The 20345-nt window shown below is 47.2% G+C and overlaps 1 protein-coding gene across 1 annotated transcript in view; it reads left to right on the top strand.

The window, feature by feature from the left end:
• The window catches only part of RYR3 (ryanodine receptor 3), a 355591-nt gene that overhangs the window by 158942 nt on the left and 176304 nt on the right, over positions 1-20345 (top strand). Inside the window, 7 exon segments of the mRNA XM_059372112.1 lie at positions 4257-4465; positions 6083-6258; positions 7373-7409; positions 8835-8998; positions 11303-11468; positions 17816-17902; positions 18314-18540. Coding sequence (XP_059228095.1) covers positions 4257-4465; positions 6083-6258; positions 7373-7409; positions 8835-8998; positions 11303-11468; positions 17816-17902; positions 18314-18540 — 1066 coding nt within the window.

Genomic DNA, 20345 nt, shown 5'->3' with positions numbered 1-20345 from the left:
TGCCCTGTTAGACCTCAGAACATGATGAGGGAGCACAGCTTTCTCCCGTGTGGCTTCTCTGCCAAGCACTCCCCCGGGAGACAAACTGCTCTGGTGTAGCTTTGGTGTCTGCAGGGACGGCCTCCCCACTGCTGCTTCTGGGGGCTCGGCAGGATTTCACAGATTCCCCCAGCTCTGCTGGTAGCACCCCCATAGGTGACAGAGGAAACATACCTGCAGGAGCTGTCACTGCCCTCTGCAAGCAAACCACACAGGTGCCGGGGGTCCCCCGCCATTCTCGAAAACGGCTGGAGCAGAGGTACACCACCCCTGGTTTCTAGCATTGGCTACGAGGCTCGTGACAACATGCTGCCTCTAAAAGCCATCTTCCTGACGCTTACTGAGAGAAGGAAATGCATGGGGACAGCACATGCTACTGGAGTGAGACTCTCAGAAACGCCCAGGGAAAGTCCCAGGTACTCCTCTAATCACTGGTCTCCAAGATCACATTTGTTCCTTTACCGGTATGAGCTGCTCTTGTGTCTTTACAGCTTGAAATGGATTAACAAAAAATCCCTGATTTAGATCTTCTAGGGAACCACATTTGTTTCTTTTTCCCCTGAGCTCCTGAGTTAGAAAAAGATGGCCCTCCTGGCTCTCCCTCTTCCTAATCACAGGACTAGTCAAGGGGCCTTGTGAGACAAGATTGAGCAGAATCTGGAGTCCTCTGTGGGATTTAAATGCCTCTGCTCTTGCCGTCCTCTCTTGAAACAAGAACTCTCCTTGCATCTTAGTTCAAGATAATGCTATTTGCGAATTTCCTCCAGAAACCTCTTCAGAAATGTCAGCATACTGGGCCTTCTGGGTGGTGCAGTCAGTGGAGCATCTGACTCGTGGTTTGGGTCGGGTTGTGATCTCAGGATCACGGGATCAAGCCCTGCATCAGGCTCTGCGCTCAGCATGAAGTCTGCTTGGGATTCTCTCCTTTACCCTTTGCCCCTCCTGCTCATTTTCTCTCTCTCTCTCTTTCTCGCTCAGGTAAATAAATGAATCTTTAAGAATAATGTCAGCTTATTGTACCTCATAGGCTGCATATAGGGAAGGGCATTTCCCTTCCCCTTTATTTTTCTGTCCTCTTACTTTTCCAGTTTCATTTGAAGCCAGGGTTAACTGAGTTGTGTGCGAAGTGCAAATCCTTGTTTATGAGAGTCATTGCTCACTCTAATGCCGTGTGACCTTACCAAATGGATCTTTTTATCCAGATTTATTCCAGGAAGCTATATGGCCACTTGAGAAGTAGCCCTTTTCATCTAAGGGGCCTTTGTGTTTGAGGGCCTCCCACTGCTTTATCTGGAGGCAAACTGATCAAGGACATAACACTTAGGGAAAGTGAAGAAAAACTCACAAAGCAAGTCATTGTAGGTAAGAATTAGATAGCAAGCCTCCTGACCTTAGTCCCCATTGCTTGCTCTGGCCTGCTTCTCTGACAGCCTTCTCCACATGCTGGCTCTGCCTGTTTACCAGGGGACAGACCTTGAGCAAATTCAGCTTGCTAAGCCTCAGTTTCCGGTTCTGTAACATGGGCATAACAATGAGCCAGATCTGCAGAGCACTAAGCCCAGTGCCTAACACCTAGAACGTACTTGATAAATGTTAGCGGATGTGGTTTATCATAATTGTCCCCCCAACCCTGCCCTTATCTAGCCGTTAGAAAGTTACATGAAATTTTAATGCCTTAAAGAAAGGACTTTTAGAGAGGGAAAGATCATGAGCTACAGTCTCTCAGCTAGCTGGAGGGAGCTGCTGATTCAATGTATCTGGTATCAAGTGGTGTTCCCTGGGAGAAAGTACAGGTATCTTAGGAGGATTTATCTTTGCTCTTGGTCCTTTCTTGGTTTTTTCTTTCCTGAACCAGGCTTGGATCTAGCTTCTTTTCAGCTGTTTTACTGAGCTGTCCCATCCGTGCCCACTCAGTCCCAGGTGGTGTCAGACAGTCTTTCCTCCATGGGTCTCCCATCTGTGACTGGTGCACCTGTGCCTTCTCTCAGGCTCTGCTCCACTCTCCCCTGCAGCAAGGGCTGCTGTCCTGTAGGGATAGTACTTGACTCTGATGAGTGCAGTCCTCTGCCCGGGACGTGACTGCTATTTAAAGCTGGGGCATTCATCCCCTGGAACATTCACCCCTTCTCTTGCACACTGACTGGCAGGGGGTCTGTGAGTCAGAGGACGTGGGATCTTGTCCCATTTTGTTACTTGCCCTTCTCATGACCTTGGTCAGGTCCATTAGCTCCTCAGGTCTTCAGTTCTGTCCTAAGTGAAGTGCTGTTCGCTTTGGTGGTAGCTTAGGAATGAAGAGGAGCCCAAGTCCCTTAGAGAAAAGACATCCCACACACATTACCTGTTTTTTTTCCACGTGTGTCTTACACTGCCTGGTGGTCTGTGACTAGGAAGTTATTCATGTGACCTGAGTTGTTATTCACAAGTCAGGCTTTTGTGTCTCTTGCTCATGCATTCCACCACCCAAGTCAATAGAGAAGAAGACAGGAGAAGACCAGTATTCCTAAGATGTCCTTTCTCTGCTCACATCAGGGTGACCCTGCTTTGTGATCTTGGCTCCAAGTTACAGCTACTACGGTAGCAATTTTCTGGGTTGTGTTAACCCCTTTAGCAGAGGCTAAAATGTGGTCCTGGGAGTAGCGATGCCTTCCAGCAGAACATTCATTCCTCACTATTCTGTTTTTATCCCTTTTTGTAGAAGTTCCTTGGGATCAGGATAATTTTCTTCCTTGACATCTTTTCCTAATGCATATCCCTCTGTCCCAATGGGAAATATTGCTAAGAGGCAATGCTCATTCCACGCTAGAATCTGATTTCTAAGGGTCCCTTATTTACAAAAAATCGACATCTGCAGAAAGGAGATGGTTTCCTCTATCACGGTCCCTGGCACAAAACTGCCAGACGCATAGTGCCACTCTGGAGGTTGCATGATGGGGTGCTTATCTGAGCGGTCCATCCACCTGCCCGAGGGTTGAGCCACCCCCTACACTCGGCCCTCAGCACCCCTGAGTGGAGGCTGCTGCATGATCATCACCCTCATTGTGCTAGCATCACATTAAAGCTCTACTACTTGAAATGATACCAAATGGTCTCAGATAGTGTCCTAAATGAGTGGACAGTTTCCGAAAGCAACCAGCTTAGCTTGTGAGTGATTTGCTTTTAACTTCTATGATTCATCTACATTGAAACGTTGTGCCTCAGGCCATGGCATGTCATCACTGCCTCTAGGAGTAGTGGCTTTTGTCCCTGGTTTCTACTGACAGCAGCTCTGACTGTTGAATGTAAATTCTCCTGAAGTTGGCCTTTACATTTCCGCTTAAATAAACACTCCCGTCTTAGGAGTGACACCAGTTTAGTTTGTGCAGGTTCCAGCCCCTCCTTTAGCCACTGGCCTCCGAGCCCTCCTCCCCTTCCAAGTACTCTCCCTACGCCTGCCTCCCGCACCGCCACCCCATAATTAGTGCTTTCCCGGCTCTGTCGACTTGTCAGTCCACAATTATGATTTATAAATATCCCACAGACAAGCACGGCAAGCAGTATGAAGTTCTGCTCTGGAATATTCTGTATGGCAGATTGTTAATATGATGAGAATTGGGAGTAAGCTTGAAAAGAGACCGTAAGTGTAGGAGGGTAGGAGGAACTGCCCACGGCTTCTGCTGGGAAATCTCGCCTCCTGCTTGGGTGGGGCCCACAACAGCAGGCTAGGGGCCTGGCAGTTTGTAAACAGTATTTTGTAAACCAGCAGAGTGCACGTTCAGAATCAGACTCAAGACGGGAAGAAACTTAGATCACCCATTTCACTGGGGAAGATGCCGAGACATTGGGCTGTTTGTACCAAGTCCTCTTTTAGGCTCCTTGTGTTGTTCTTGGCAGTGTTTTGAAATTTCCCAGGGCCTAATGTCAATTTTAATGAAACATAGATAAAGAATTTTACTTATCCTCTTACTTTTCCAGCTGATAACATATTTATACCCTAAGAATAATCTCGGTTAGATGATTATTTCTCCCCCAAATCATGTTGAACCAAAGTCAGCTCTCTTCCCCAGACACCAATGGCAGCCTTAGATTCCATGTGACCTCCTGCAGCATCTGTGTGCCAAAGGATTGTGTCCCCTCTTTCCTCCTGGACCCAGAGCTGTGAAGAAAGCCAAGGTCTGACTTGCTCAGAGCTTCCTGGAATGGTCCTGGGGGCTGAAGCAGCTCTCTTCACCCTTGTGCAGGCTTTGTGCCCATCTGCTCTCTGGGACTGTCTCAGATCGGCCGCATGAATCTCGGGATGGATGCCAGCACCTTCAAGTTTTATACCATGTGTGGCCTCCAAGAGGGCTTTGAGCCTTTTGCTGTCAACATGAACCGGGACGTTGCGATGTGGTTCAGCAAGCGCCTCCCGACGTTTGTCAACGTGCCAAAGGATCATCCCCATATAGAGGTAATGTTACACGTTGTGGATGGCCTAGGCAGGGCAGGTGGGCCGAGGCGCTAAGCTCCTGCTAATGCTCCTGTCAACAGGCAGCTGTATACCAAAGTCCATGCCCGGGCTGCCTCCCAGCCACCGCCTTACTGGCCCTCCGAGCTGTCACTGTGGGCACGTTTACTGTGGCAGCTCAGGGGCATCTTGCAGACGGCACCCATCATGCCGAGACATCCTTGCAGATCGGTCCCTGGGCCTTTGCGCCACTGTATTTCCTCCAGATGTTTCTGTTCTGCCGTGGCCATACGAGTACAGTGTCCAAAGACCTTACGTGTTGTTTTCCTGAAAAATTTCAGTACCTGTACTCAAGATGGTATGTCCCAGACCTAATTCTTTGCTCATTACACGATGTCTTTTAGGTCCTATATATTTCTGCAGGACCATGTCCAACGTTTTAAGCTGACATGTAGCAGTTGATTATGATACCCTCATCTTGTAGGAGGGAGCTAGAGGAAATTGTAAGGAGCCTGGTATGGGTGCTGGTTCTACATCTGCTTACCACTGTTTTCCAGTGCCCACCATGATTTTGTTCATGGAGGGTGGGGGGGTGCTGCTAATGGAAAGTCAGGCAGATCTGCTTCCTTAAAGCATGAGACCCAGTGGCTTGCTTCCACATGACCATAAGCTCCCTTAACTCACCTTCCAGTGCAAACCCAACAAACACCAGCTCTTACTCCTCTCCTTTTTCCCACAGTCTTAAGTAGTAGAGACTTCTATGTATGATTCTTACCTAGTCAGCACTTGAGAAAGCTGGCTCATAAACTTTTGAGGTCAGGAACCCCTTTGACAAACTGATGGAATCTGGAGACCCTGTTAGAAAAATATAAACATCACAAAAAAATAGGTAAGGACACCCAGAGACCTCAGGATAAGAACTGTTCTCTAGAACATAGGGAGATACTTAGACCATGAGAAAATTAGTATAAGTCTTACTTCACTTCCTCTCCCCCTCCCCACCATACACACAGACCTTTTAAAAAACCCAGCTTTGCTCTTTCCTCCTCCAGCCCCAGCCCTTGCAATGCTGTGCCTGGCATTGGGAATTTCCCCAGTATTTAGAGGTCTCTCAACCCTCAGGCTGTGACTGGGGTGGGGCTGGGAAATGTGCCAGGTGGGAGATTACCTCTCTGAGGTTACCGTAATGTCTTTCCTAGAGCTTTGGGCTTTCTGTGGTCTTTTCCCCTTAAATAGTCTTTTGCCCGCTGACAATGGAAGTCTGTGGAAACACTTTCTCCTTTAGCCACTCGCTCCCTGATTTGAAAGGTCATTGTCGGCAGATGACAGACGGTGTCATCCAAATACCACCCCTTCTGTTACACCTGTTGTCCACCCTTGATCTTGCAGAAAACCCAGTGGGCAGGTTCTGAAATCCCTCATTTCTTCGGCCAGAGGCAGATCTGTTATTTTCTGTGGAGCAGGATCCAAGTAATAGTGAGAGGAACAGTTTGGCTATCATTGGTGACAACTTTTAGAGTTCACAGAAAGCCATGACACATGGAATAGCAATGAGGGAAGGAGGGACAAGGTCAAGGCAGGCGCCCAGATGTATCAAGTAAGGACCCATGATGTTTCCAGGTTGTGAGGATCGATGGCACCATGGACAGTCCTCCATGCCTCAAGGTGACCCACAAGACATTTGGCACACAGAATAGCAATGCCAGCATGATCTACTGCCGCCTGAGCATGCCTGTTGAGTGCCACTCCTCCTTCAGCCACAGCCCCTGCCTGGACAGTGAAGCTTTCCAGAAAAGGTGAGGGCAAGCCCTGCCCCCATCCCCCACACCACTCTCATAGGTGCTCCTCCTGTGTTCTGTAAAGTTGGCTTTCCCTCTCTGTTTCTTGCTTTGCCGGAGCACAAGTGGGTCAGGTTCTCTCTGCTTTCGGTCAGGTAAAGAAACAGGAACGTATGTTGAGTGCATGTGTGTGTACACAGGCATGGGGTGGGTGTTGGTGCAATTCATAGTTAGCAGACAGGTCAAGCCAAACAGGGTCACGTTTAGTGGAAAACTTTCTGCTCTTCTTGAGCCCTCTGGGTCCTCAGGCTCCTTGCAGCCTATAAATCCTATGTTTCTGGAGGAAAAGGAATATAAGTGCATAAGAGGGTACAATTGTCGTTGCTTTTATGTGAAATCAAAGCCTCTAGAGGCAAATACTGCCTTCTTTGTGTAACTGTGGCCAGTGTCCAACCCAGACTTCTTCCTTTCCTGATAAGGAATATGTTCCTGGCTGTCTTTCTTTAATGTCTATTTCTTTTTTTTTTTTAAGATTTTATTTATTTATATGACAGAGAGAGACAGGGAGAGAGGGAACACAAGCAGAGAAAGTGAGAGAGGGAGAAGCAGGCTTCCCACTGAGCAGGGATCCCGATGTAGGGCTCGATCCTTGGACCCTAGGATCATGACCTGAGCCAAAGGCAGATGCTTAACGACCACGCTACCCAGGCCCCTTTTCCTTTAATGTCTATTTCTAATCATTGATGTATGTCTGCCCCTCTGGAGCTGTCTTGTCCAGGTTTCCTCTAGATTTTCCCTTTGTACATGGTTTTAAGCAAGTGCAGCTGCTTGAAAGAACAGGACGGGGTATTCCGAGGTATCCCTGCCCACATGATTTCAATCTTTCCTCCCTCCCCCTAGCTCTGACTTACCAGCTGGGCTGAGAGACAGGAGTGGGAAGTCAGAACTTTGGCTTGTGGTAACAGATTACAAATGCCCAAGACCAGTTGGGATCGCTCATGTATAGGAAATCATTTTCTAAACTTGCCTTCGTCATTAAAAGTAGATCAACTGCCTGTCAGAGTTGTGGAATTCTCTATACAGCTGAATAACTAAAACATGGATTATCTTCCCCCCCCAACCCCTGCCCCAGGAAACAGATGCAAGAAATACTCTCTCATACCACAACAGTAAGTAAATGTGCTCAATTACGGTTTTAATTATTTGATTCTTTGTTGTGCCTGGTAATATGCCCCTTACAGCAAAGATCTGTCTAGAGATCTTGTTTAATTGCCAATTACTGTGTCTTTTAATATCCATCTTGATGCTTCCAGAACACATCTCCGACATTTCTCAAATGGGGAAAAGGAAGACAGTCATTCAGTACAAAGCAGAAGTTCCACCTGGAGCTCCTAATTGGGCACCATTGTGTACTTGTGCCCATTGGGCAACAGGGACCTGCTCTGCCTTTCTGATTGAAATGAACAGGGAGTGGGGGGGGGCTCTTTCATAGAGTCCTTTTGTTTGTTCTTTTATGTAAACTTCTATGAATCAACTCTCCCATCTCTCTGAGCAGTGCCAGGAATAATGTTGAAAGCAATCAAGTGAGAAGCAGGCGCAGGGAAGAGTCCAGATGATGGAAACTGATTTTTGTCCCCTTTCTCTCGCTAGACAATAGGTAGAAAGCAACACTTGCTAATTTCTTTCTTTCTCTCATTCTTCTTTAATACCCCCCCCAAAAAAAGGCTTTGGAAGAAATGCATGTCACCCCTTCTATAAAGTTATCCTGTAATCCCAAGGTGGTGGGTTAACCATGATCAGGAATAACATTGTTGCTACGAGATGGACAATATGATGCCCTCTGAAACACAGGACAAATGACCTGCCCAAGATCATACAAATAATAGCTGCCAGTGGCAAGATTCAAGCCCCAGTTTGGTTGACTCTTATCTCCTAATCAACAAAATACAACAGAATACACATAAAAGTAACTTCATTGAGAATAGATGTGCTCGATTTCATAAAGAAAACGGTGAAGTGGTCCCTTAGGTAAAGTGCTTTAGCTATTACCATGGCATAGTGGGACACTGCACAGATCATAACAATGCCCGCCAAGAACTCCTGTAGTTCTCAACACAGCCTGTCCCCAAGCCACAGACAATGTGGGCTTTTTCTTTTGCAGCGTCTTTTTCATGACTTTCAAAAAACAACAACACAAACACTTTGTACTTCCCTATAGAAGTGGAAAGTATAGCAGGAGTCCCCCTGTTCTGGACAAGGGCAGTCTGTGCCTAGGAGAGGGTGAGGGTTCTGTCCTGACCATGCTGAACGGCAGCTCCCCGGATTTCATCAGTAGTATCTCTGGGCGCAAACGGTAATAGATTAAGTGCTCAATTGTCTCAGTGTTAATGTACCATAGAAAAGGGAAGAATAAGGAAGCTGGATTCTCTAGTCAGCCCATCCTAAGTCTGGGGTGCAGCACCATTCGGCTCTAGAGCTTTGTGTACTTGTTGAGAAAAGAGAGCCAAGTGAGCTTCTCTACTGTTTCTGTCAATTTTGCTCCCCCCACCCCCGCAGCTGGGGACCATTCACTTCCTTCTGTGGTCTTTCCCCAGCAGTGCTACTATGCAATCCGCATCTTTGCTGGACAGGACCCTTCCTGCGTCTGGGTCGGATGGGTGACACCAGACTATCACTTATATAGTGAAAAGTTCGACCTGAATAAAAACTGCACAGTTACTGTCACTCTAGGGGATGAAAGAGGCCGGGTCCATGAAAGGTAAGGGGGTCTCCCAGTGGGCGGGGTCAGCCACCAGGCTCCTCACTCCCCCCCACCCCCCAGCTGTCTTATTTCTCCTTCCGCCCAATACCCCAAAAGAAGGAAACATCCCCATGTCTATGAAAAAGGAAAAGTGAGGCACAGGTTTAAAAATCCTTCACCAAACAGGGAGTACTGTGGCGTAAATGTTATTAGTGAAAATCTAGGCTTATTTCATCACGTGTGTAAAACATGACCCAGGGGCGGGAGAGGCTAACGGACAATTGGGACACTGCACTCCCCCTCAAACACATCTCTCTGAGTTCTGGGTAAGCCCCAGTTTTGACAACGTCAAAATGAGACAGAGAAATATCCCTGGGTGCCTGAAAGAAGTTAATTCAGAAGAAATGAAAAGATGAACCATATCACATAGCCACTCATCGACTCCAGACTCCTCATCCTAAGGATATAAGGTGTCTAACGGCATAAAGAAACATAAAAGAGAGACAGCAGACTTATGAATAATAACCACTGATACAAATTAGGGATCTTGTGGGAAAGCATATTTTAGGTATACCCATGGCTTCCCACTGGTCCACTGAGTTGGGAAGAGCGGGGAGGGGATTGCCACCAGAGAAAGAATCTCTGGCCAGCCATGCCCCAAAGACACCCAGGAGACCAGGCTTTGTGTCCATCCAAGTGGGACTTAAGAGAGTGTTTCCCAAACAGACATGTTTTCTAGTGTAATAAGTTGTCTCCCAAGCTGGTCTTTATCCCTACAAATTCAGGAACGTTTTGCAGCCGATATCCTTTCAGTGTTCCTGGCTTATCAAAGACTGGTGGCCAGAGAGGTCCCCAAGCATTGCTCTGTCATGGGGGACCACTGTGGTCAGGTGGTGAAGAGCAGACTCTAGAAGCAAACTGCCTGGGTTTTAAACTGGGTTCCAGAACTTACAAAAGGTGGGACTTTGGACCACTTAACCTTACTGGGCCTCAGTTTACTCATCTATAAAATGAGGATGATAGATCTAGTCTCCTAAAGTGATATTAGGATTAAATGAGATAATGCATAGAAAAACGCCTGAAATAGTGCCTTGACCCAGGCACTGAATAAGCATTACTCTTATTACCACCCCTGAAAGTCTTATTGCAAGACCCAGAATAGATGCTATAAACAACATGCCGTGTCTTGTTGGTTAGAAAGGAAGCAGGCAAAGCAGTCAAAAGACTTTGCTCTTTAGCCAGAAGAACCAAAGGTTGCTGTGTCTATCCCAACTGGGTTTATTGCTCGAGTTTGCTGGCTCGGCCACACCAGTCAGATTACTTGATTTATCGGAGCATTTATTGGATCACATTTATTTTGAAAACCGACAGGTTAGCATCTGGAACAAGACCCAGGAGGTAGGAGGTACTCAGCAATTCTTAGTTCTTTGTCTCGTATAATAAGAAATAAATACAGGATCGATTTTCAGATATTTGGAGGCATTTCAAATTTGGATCTTTAAAACATGACTAAAGCATGGCACTTTCCATTCCCACACACAACTTCGGTTTTAGGAATTGAATTCGACAGTAGGCATCCATGGACTTAGTACTCTCATCACTGAAAGGCAGGAATAGTATGGCTACAGTTTAACCTTTATGGCAATCTAGCAGTGGCTGTCACTCTTTGGCTTTTAAATATGAATACCTATAATGGAGTTTACGCTGTGGGGAGAGGGAGACAGCCAGCTGAGAAATGCACCCTGGCTGTTACTAGTTACTAGTTACTGAAGAGTGCAGGAAGCAGAAATCCCAGGGGAGGGCCAGGTTGTGTGGGTCAAGGAGGTAGTTGGGCCTTGGAGACCACTTGTGACCTACTTTGCAAGTGTACCCGAGCCTGCCATCCTCAGGATGTCGGCCTGAGTTTTCAAGGATATTACAGCCTTTTTCCCTGATGCAGATTTTCCTGCCTTTTATGCCGAATCCCTGTGTAAAACAGCCTATGGTGGCTGCCCTCTCTCTACCTCCATCTCCTGTCTCTGAGGTGGGAATACAACCATACCCACGATCTCTTTCCAAAAGGGGAACTGACACAGAGCCAGGAAACAGGTACCTGAACAGTATGTTCTTTGGATGAAAGTATCTTGCTAGATTGCCACATCCCTGAATTGAGTGGTCATGTCTGAGAAAATTGGGTTGAAGCTGGATGAATTTATTTAAGAAAAAAATTGTTGGGGGCTGACTGGAAAACTTTATCGGAAGGTTTCCGGGGCATTTCCTTGGGCCTTGACTGTATACCATCCCAGTCCGGATTCTGTGCCTCTTCCTCTCTTTGGCTTCTAGTGTGAAACGCAGCAACTGCTACATGGTCTGGGGCGGGGATATTGTGGCCACTTCCCAAAGATCAAGTCGAAGCAACGTGGACCTGGAGATTGGCTGCCTCGTGGATCTGGCGATGGGCATGTTGTCTTTTTCTGCCAATGGGAGAGAACTCGGCACCTGCTACCAGGTAAGGGTGGCTCTGGGTTCGAGCCAGCAGTGTCCCCAGCCTGTGTGTTTACGGCTGTGCTCCTCATTCTCCAGGTTCAACATTCCCACCACAGCCTGGGCGGGTTGATGAGCCCACGTAGTTCGTAAGCCATCGAGGAAAAGAAACAAGAACCAAAATGACTTCATTTTTACAAAGAGAAAATGGGGAAATGTGTCATTATTTATTGGTTGATCAGATAAGAAGTCTTCTCTTTTTATGATGGTCTCTGAAAAGTGATTGATTTATTCCGCGAACATTTCTTAGGCAGCTTTCATGTTACCTGTACCATACAGGATGCAAAATCTAAAATGTGAGCAGAGATACCCCTTGCTTTAAGAAACTTCTGTGCTCAAAATAGAGACTTATAAAAAATTACTAATGTGCCAGGGTGTATTCCTTTGGCCAAAAGGTGATGCTCATTCCTTATGAATTCCTTACAGGATCTTTTAAAAATGCATTTATATAAATGATATGTTTCTCTGTTTCATTGACTGTGAGCTCTGATAGAACTGCTTGAGAAAACCATCAGTTGCACAAATGTAGGTTCACTCATCATTAACCACAAGAAGGTTTACTCTTTGAGGCAGGATTTTCAGGCTTGATGGCCAGGTAAACTTGGGAAATGCCACATATTATATCCTCTTTCTGATGCTGGCAATGAACATTAGCACAGGAGAACTTTAAAAAATACTTTAGAAAGAAACCAAGCATTTCTCTTAATACTTAACCAAGAATAGTGGTTTTTTTTTTTTAACTTTAACAATAGTAGTTTTCTGTAAGTCTTGAGTTCTACAAAGCACATCTGGAAAAGGCTAAATTAAAGAATTAAATTTCTATGTTAAACTTTCTTGACACTCCCACGGTAGAACGGAGATACATGGAGAGTGTCATCCGAGTTGAGAGAGGAAAGAGCTCAGCTCCATCGAGAGTGGTGAGGGAAATGTTCGTTACAGAGAAGCCTTGATATTGAAGCAAAAAAGGAATTCTTCCATGAGAGCAAGGGGAAGTATACTAAGGTTGAAAGAATGGCACAGGAGGTATCTTCATGGAAATAAAGAAGCCTAGGGTATATTTGAGGAACAATGGCCAGCCTAGTAGGGGGCCTCTCTGGTTAGTGGTGAGAAATTCATCTGGAAAGATAAGGAGGTATTGATGGGAATTGAGGAGTGCTTGCAGGTTTCTGACCAGAACAGTAACTCCAGCAGATAAAAGGCATCCCACTACTGTGTAAATGGATAAAACCCCAAGTTCTACAGTTAGCCCCATGTCCAGACTCCAGCCGAAAAGCCTCTTGGCAGCCCTTTGTCTGGCCTGTGGTTGGAGAGATGGCATCTAGAGGGGAGAGGTAAAGTAGCCGCCCCAAATTTGAATTGTTTGGTGACCAAAAACAGACGGACCAAACCCTTCCTGGTGTCCGGGGACAGTGTGCCGGCATGGGGGCAGATGCCGCCTCTCCAGCCCCTCCCCATCCCCCCAGGAAAGAGTGGCACCATCCACACCGCTCAGCAGGCTGGTCCAGCCACAGGGGCCCAACTGGCCGCACCCAGCAGGAGACCTTTGCGGAAACCAGGCTTCACGGCGAAAGTAAACTATTAGTCTTTAGTACTTTCTCATGATTCCGCCCCCGAGCCCCTGAGAAAATGCTTATATACATTACTGCCGTCCTTCAGAATACATTAGCTTTTTCCCATTAACTTTTGAAATGAGTTTGACTAAAGGGTCCTCCCCGAGCTGCAGAGAGCTCTGAAGTATCTAATAACTCGGAAGGCCAGCCAGGCTTCAGAGGGCCCTCCCTTACTAAAGCCAGGGCCTTGGCAGCTGCAGAGACTTGCTTGCCTCCAGGAAGAGCCCGTGCTGTTGAGGAAATGTCACAACAGGGAGCAGGACACTGGGGCTGTTTGCATCCGGCTTTCAGGGCAGCTCCTGGGTGACGGGGGCTGGTCCACTGTAGTCTCTGAGCAGCACCCTGGCACTGACAGACCTGAGATGCCTCCCCCCACTGCGTGCATGTAAATCCTGCTGTCTCTGCTCAGGGGCACCATTGAAGGGGATTGGAGGGTGCCAGGGCTCAGCACGGGAACCCCCAGGAGGAGGCTCACACCCGGCCAGTCCCCCTTGCCATTCCAGGCGAGACCCTCCCCTGTCCACCTGCGCAGCTGGTCCCCCGGCCGTGGGGTGATTGCTATTCTGCAGCTGTGGCCATTTTCATTTTTCAATTATCTCAAGAGGAGCAGGGCAGCAATATTTATATGCTGGCTTTCTATTCAGGAAGACCAGTAACCAAAATAATGAGTGGAGGATTCTCTCATATGGCATTGCTAGAACAGCCATGCAATTTGAAAGCTCTTTCTGACGCACTTAATGTAATCATGGGGGAAATGAGAAATAAAATGTGTGTTGAAGAGCTCTTCCTCAGTTCTTGGCCACCCTGGCCACGGTGCTCTGAGGACAGAGCCCGCTATAAGGCTCCGATTGACGAGAGGGGTTAGCTTTCAATTCAGGCCAGTTCCTGTGCCCTGACCTTCACACGTGATCAGAAATAGAATGTCTATTATTGCCAAGACAAAAGAGATCAGCCAGTGAGAAAAAGGTCCCTTAAATACAAAAGGGAAAAACCCCATGGCCCTTTCCGGCAGACTCCGATCTAGGCCCCTGCTCACATGACAACGGAAGTTCTCCTTCCAGAGGCCAGCACTCTGGTTAGTAGCCGTCCCCCTGCTCACATGACAACGGAAGTTCTCCACCCAGAGGCCAGCACTCTGGTCAGTAGCCGTCCCTGTACATGAACTGGAACCTGGCACCCAGGACGCGCATGTGAAGTATTTGTTGCCAGACTAGCCAGCCTGGCTGGGAGGCACACCATTTCCGTGTCTTACTTGCTGCTTAACAATTTACCACAAAAATTCGCAGCTTAAAACCAATACATTTGTTATTTCACAGCCCTGGAAGTTTGGGTTCTTCACTCGGGTTCTCACCAGGCCAAAATCAAGACATCCACGGGGCCAAACTGCCTCTCTCTGGAGGCTCTGGGAGGAATGTATTTCAAGCCCATTCGGGTTGTTGTCAGGATCCAGTGTGGTTGCAGGCTGTGGTTTGAAGTCTGTTTTTCCTTGCCTGCCTTTTTTTCTTGCCTTATCTCTCTGCTCCCAGAGGTGCCCACATGCCTTCTCAAGTGGCCCCTTCGATCTTCAAAGCCGAGGAGAGCAGGTGCTCTTCTCATTCTTTAATCAATCTGACTTCACCTTCTGCCCCAACAAGAGAGAACACCTGCTTTGTAAGGGTTCCTGTGATTAGATTAGGCCCACAAGGATAATCTCTCCATTTTAAGGTCAACTGGTTAGGAGCCTTACTTCTGTCTACAGAATTCCTTTTGCCACATACCATAGACAATCCCAGGAATAACCCTGGAGGTCAAGAAGGCCACCAAGGATTCTGTTTTTACACCCCAGCTGCCATTTTTATCCTCCTCTACACCTATGGTAAGCCCACACTTGTGTGTTCTTCTTTTTTAAGTGGTTGAAGATAAAATTCCATTGTTCATCATGGTGGGAAAATACTGGGCATGGTAGAAATAAACTCACCCCCGGGCATCTAATGCTTTCAAAGCCCCTCCGCTTTGCCAGGGACTTTGCGGAAGGCCCTAGCATTTGGCTGAGTGGTTTATGAAGTTTGTAGGGACCAGTCCTGAGGGAACTGAAAACACACTACCCTCTTTAGCCTGTAGGTCCCAGTACTAGTGTGACTTCATTCAGCATAGAAGACCTTTGGGCTTTAATGCATTTTTTTGTCCCCATGAGATCAGATTTGTGGACTTCTTGCTGGTCCATATGAAATATCCCAGCCACCAGAGCTCTGCTTCCTGAAGCTTACAGTGACTTGAGCATTGCTAATTCTTCTGAATGTCACGTATCAGATTTCTGAGAAATTGGAGCCAACGTAGGATGTATTGAATCAAAATTTCCTATTGCTGTCTCTCCCTGCTGCAAACTCAAGGTCTGGCACAAAGGGGATAGATAATAGGTACTAAATAACTGTTCATTAAATGTCCTTTACAAAGCTTATTTCAGACATTGCCAGGCAGTTCTAAAAGCCCCATCACCACATTTTGGTTTCATGGGCATTTATGCCTTCATATGGTCCATGGATACCTGAAGCATTAGGCATAAACTGAGTGTTTATACTTAGCACACGAGCCCCTGCGTATCAGGAGAGTTCACTGTGTGCTGAGCACAAGTCTGCTTTAACCAGTCTGACAACCTCTTTCATCATGAGCGAGTTATAGCACTAGACCATGTAGTCTTGTAAGTCACTTACAGCCATGAAAATGTGTGTTTTTATAAACCTTAGGTCTAAAGGCATTGAAGAAATGCATTTTTAAAAGGAGGCCTGTAACCAAATACTCTGACCAAAAGAAACCTCTTTATTCATTTTCTATTACTACGTAAGGAATGACCAAGGTAGTGACTTAAAACAGCACACCCTGATGATCTACAGTTTCCATGGGTCTGGAGTGAGACACAGCCCAGCTGGGACCTTGACTCCATTTCATAAGGCTATAAGCAAGATGTCAGCCAGGCTGCATTCTTTTCCAAAGCTCAAGGTCCTTTTCTGAGCTCATGTAGTTGTTAGCAGAATTTAGTTGCTTGTGTTTGTAGGTTTCAGCCTCCATTTTTTGATGGCTGCAGCCAGGGGCATCCTCAATCCCATGATACTCCCTGAAATTTCCCCTCACGTGGCCTTTCACAGGCTCTGTTACAACAGGGTATCTTCCTTCTCCAAAGCCAGGTGGAGAACCCTCTCTGTAGTCTGCTGACATACAGTCTTTTATACTGTAGCCAAACCAAGGGAGTAACAATTTCTATACCTTTGCTATATCCTATTTGCTAGAAACAAGACACAGGTTCTAGGGGAGGGGGCTGTACAAGAGAGTGGCTCCCTGGGGACCACCTTAAGGTATGTCCATGCTATCCACCATCCCCTAATTGCAAGAGACTTTCAAGAATTTCTTAATGTCTGAAATGACTTGAAGGCAAAGGACTTGGGTTGGTAGAATTAAAATCCCTTAGCTTCTTCCATGGTCTTCCGAGTCTGAGCCCCTACATCCCAGTGGGCAAGTGATAAATGGAGTGCCCACTATCATAAATAAATCCACACCCTTCATGTAAGTGACAGCTACAAGACAGTCCGTGAATCCCACACTATTTAATGTAGGAGCTAGAATCAAGAGTGGGAAGGAGGGTGGAGAGAAGTCCAGAGGATCCAAGTAAAATGAAGAGGTTTTAAGAAAAGGAGGCAGGCTTGGGCACATGGGTGGCTCAGTTGGTTAAGCCACTGCCTTTGGCTCAGGTCATAATCCCAGAGTCCCGGGATCTAATCCCACATCAGTCTTCCAGCTCCTCGGGGAGTCTGCTTCTCCCTCTGACCTTCTCCTCTCTCACTATCTCTCTTTCTCTCAAATAAATAAATAAAATCTTAAAAAAGAAAAGAAAAGAAAAGTAGACAGGCTCTGGAAGCAGAGCTGCCTTATGTTATTCCAGGGAAACACCTGCCTGTAAACCAGCAGTTCTCAACCAGGGGTGATTTTCCCTCTACGGGACATCTGGCAATCTTCAGAGACTTTGTTTTAGCTGTCTTGATGGTGGGGGTGGAAAGTACTACTGACATCTTCTGGGTGTAGGCCAGGGATGGCGCAGAATATCCTGCAATGCCCAGGACACCCCTTACACAGGGAGTATGCAGCCAAAAATGTCAACAGTGCTGAGGTTGAGAAGCCTGGTCATAAGATATCCCTTGGGCTTGCTTGATCAATGTCTGTTTGCCTTCCGAAATAACACCAAAGTCCTTGCACGACCCTCCATGATCACTTTCTGCGGGTAGGAGTGGTGAGTAATGGCATGCAGGAAATGCCTGGCACTCAGGGTTTCCTGCGTGCCAGGTGTCTCCATGCTCTGTGAAGAGCCAGGACATCACATGGTTCCCTGACCACTAACAGCCATTGCCTTTGGGGGCACATTGGTAGCTCCCTACATGTGACCTTCTCCCCCAAGCCCTGGAGAAAGCTGTTGGCTGCAGTTAACAGAGAAAATGAAAGAATATGAGATGATTCAGTTCCAAGTGAGAGAGTGACTAAGGTGGGGTGCAGTGACAGTCACTACTGGTACGCACCGGGTCTCAGAATTTCTGAGCAGCGGAGAAGGACCTACTGGCCAGCTGTCCTCTTTCAGCTGAGGTTAGAAAGGGGGTGTTGATTAAAACCCTCAGTGACTTAGCCACCTGGGGTTTTTTAAATTCTGAGAGCAAACCTCTCAATCTGTTTTGGTTTCCAGGTGGAGCCCAATACCAAAGTGTTTCCAGCGGTTTTCCTACAGCCCACGAGCACTTCCTTGTTTCAGTTTGAACTTGGGAAGCTGAAGGTATTATCTTCCCCCTTATCCAATGGCTATGATAACATAAGGCAGTATTGACCATTAGGGGAAAAAATCCTAGGCTTCATGAAACAGGGGAATGCCTTCTCATACACCACCTCCCAACCTACCCCACTGACCAGGCCCTTGTACTTGTCTCTGAAATTCTTGACAGAGGGTAGATTCCCATTTTCCTTTCTCATACTTCTACTGGGTGCCCAAAGAATTAACTGATGCTAAAATAGCCTATTGGGCAAGGCCTGAATTGGACTGGTAAACCCTTAGAGGTCTTGGGGTTCATCTCTCTGTAGATTTTACTAACCATACTGGGGATCATGGGCCAGGTTGCATTATCCAGGAACTGAGCACCTCTGTAGTGCACAGGCGTTTCCCCCTCAACGCCTTTCTGCCTTGCCCCAGAACGCGATGCCCCTGTCGGCGGCCATCTTTAAGAGCGAAGAGAAGAACCCAGTTCCACAGTGTCCGCCTCGGCTGGATGTCCAGACCATCCAGCCCGTGCTCTGGAGCCGCATGCCCAGCAGCTTCCTGAAGGTGGAGACGGAGCGCGTGAGCGAGCGCCACGGCTGGGCGGTGCAGTGCCTGGAGCCCCTGCAGATGATGGCGCTCCACATCCCGGAGGAGAACAGGTAGCAGAGGAGCCCCAAAGGAGGCGGTAGGCCTGGCAGGCAGCGAGGGAAGGGAAGGAGCACCGTCCTCAGGGGCCACAGGCCCTGCTCAGTTCATGGACTTCCCAGAAGCTTCAGCTTCTCTCTCCCTTCCTCACTTGGATTCTTGACTTAGAAACAACAGGATATTCTCTACGATATGCCTGCTTCAGGTCTTCACCATGGCTCCAAGGGCCTGCAGTCAGGAACATTTCCATTCCTTTAATTAAAAACTCCAATGTGACCCTGAGATCTATGTTATTACCAACAAGAATGGGGGAAATGAGGCATGCCTCGCTTACTTAGAGAGCCAGGAATGGGCTCCTGGGATCCTCCTGCTAAGGGGTACTCTTGATTATGGTCTACGTTACACCCCAACACTCTCACTTTCTGACCTTGTAGCCTTGGGTAAATTACTCACAGAACTTACCTCCGGTTCCTCATGATACGGTAAAAATGAATGACCACCCAAAGGACTGCTGGGAGAAACAAATGAAGTTGTGTAGCATTGCTGTATGTAGTAAGAATTAAATGAACTTCATTGTTAACATTATCATCCCTTGATCTGTTGGATGAAAAACAAAGTAATGGGAAGTGGAAGGATTTGATACCTGCACACATCTCATTTAAGTATTCTACTGGGTCATGAACTGGCGAGACAGACTAGTGGAGGGCAGAAGTGGGAAAAGACAGGGGTGTGGCCAAGTAAGCCAATTGCAGGGGATCCTCAGACCCATGACGAGGAGAAAGACAAAACAGAAAACCTGAGCAGGGAGCAGAGATTATGGTCTCCACGATGAGGGAGCAACCCAACGACTTCTAAACAGCCTTCTAAGGTCAGGAAGGAGAAAGTGTATTGAAGCCACCTAAACTCAGGTGGGAGACTGTTTTCTGTCTGAACGAGAGTGCAGGTGTGTTTGTTTCCAGGGTAGGGAAAGCCCTGTGGATGAGGGTAGATTGGGGACGAGACAGATGGGGTAGGAAACAGATGGGCAGAGGGCTTCAGCTCCGTCTTCTGAGGAGCTCTTCTGTCAGAAAACAGAAGTCCCCCTTAAACCTACACATAAGGGGCGCCTGGGTGGCTCAGTGGGTTAAGCCGCTGCCTTCGGCTCAGGTCAGGATCTCAGGGTCCTGGGATCGAGTCCCACGTCAGGCTCTCTGCTCGGCAGGGAGCCTGCTTCCCTTCCTCTCTCTCTGCCTGCCTCTCTGCCTACTTGTGATCTCTCTCTGTCAAATAAATGAATAAATCTTTAAAAAAAAAAAAAAAGAAAAGAAAAGAAAAAAAAAAGAAACCTACACATAAGAAGACTGGGGATGCCTGGGTGGCTCAGTGTGTGAAAGCTTCTGTTTTTGGCTCAGGTCATGATCCCAGGGTCCTGGAATCAAGCCTTGCATCAGGCTATCTGCTCAGCAGGGAGCCTGCTTCCTCCTCTCTCTCTCTCTCTCTCTGCCTGCCTCTCTGCCTACTTGTGATCTCTGTCTGTCAAATAAATAAATAAAACCTTAAAAAAAAAAAAAAAGAGGACCAGGGCACCTCTATTACATACCTGAATGTTTCTGAGTCTTTCAGTGGGGAGATTTTCCTTAAGAAAGAGGACTTTCCTATTTGGAAAACCAGGTCTTTAAGTCTTTCAGACTTTTGATATCCTTGTAGTTAGAGAAGGAGGACTATCAAGAACTGGGATATGGACCAGAACTGAGAAATGATAACCTGCAGGGGAAAGTGGGGTAGATACTCCTCCATCCTGGTATCCCCACTGGCCCTGTTGAGTCGGCCTTGATCCCTG

The sequence above is a fragment of the Mustela nigripes genome, chromosome 13 (assembly GCF_022355385.1).
Source record: "Mustela nigripes isolate SB6536 chromosome 13, MUSNIG.SB6536, whole genome shotgun sequence".
NCBI classification, from domain to species: Eukaryota; Metazoa; Chordata; class Mammalia; order Carnivora; family Mustelidae; genus Mustela; species Mustela nigripes.
The sequence above is the reverse complement of the archived record's forward strand: the minus strand, read 5'-3'. Positions and strand labels throughout refer to the sequence as shown.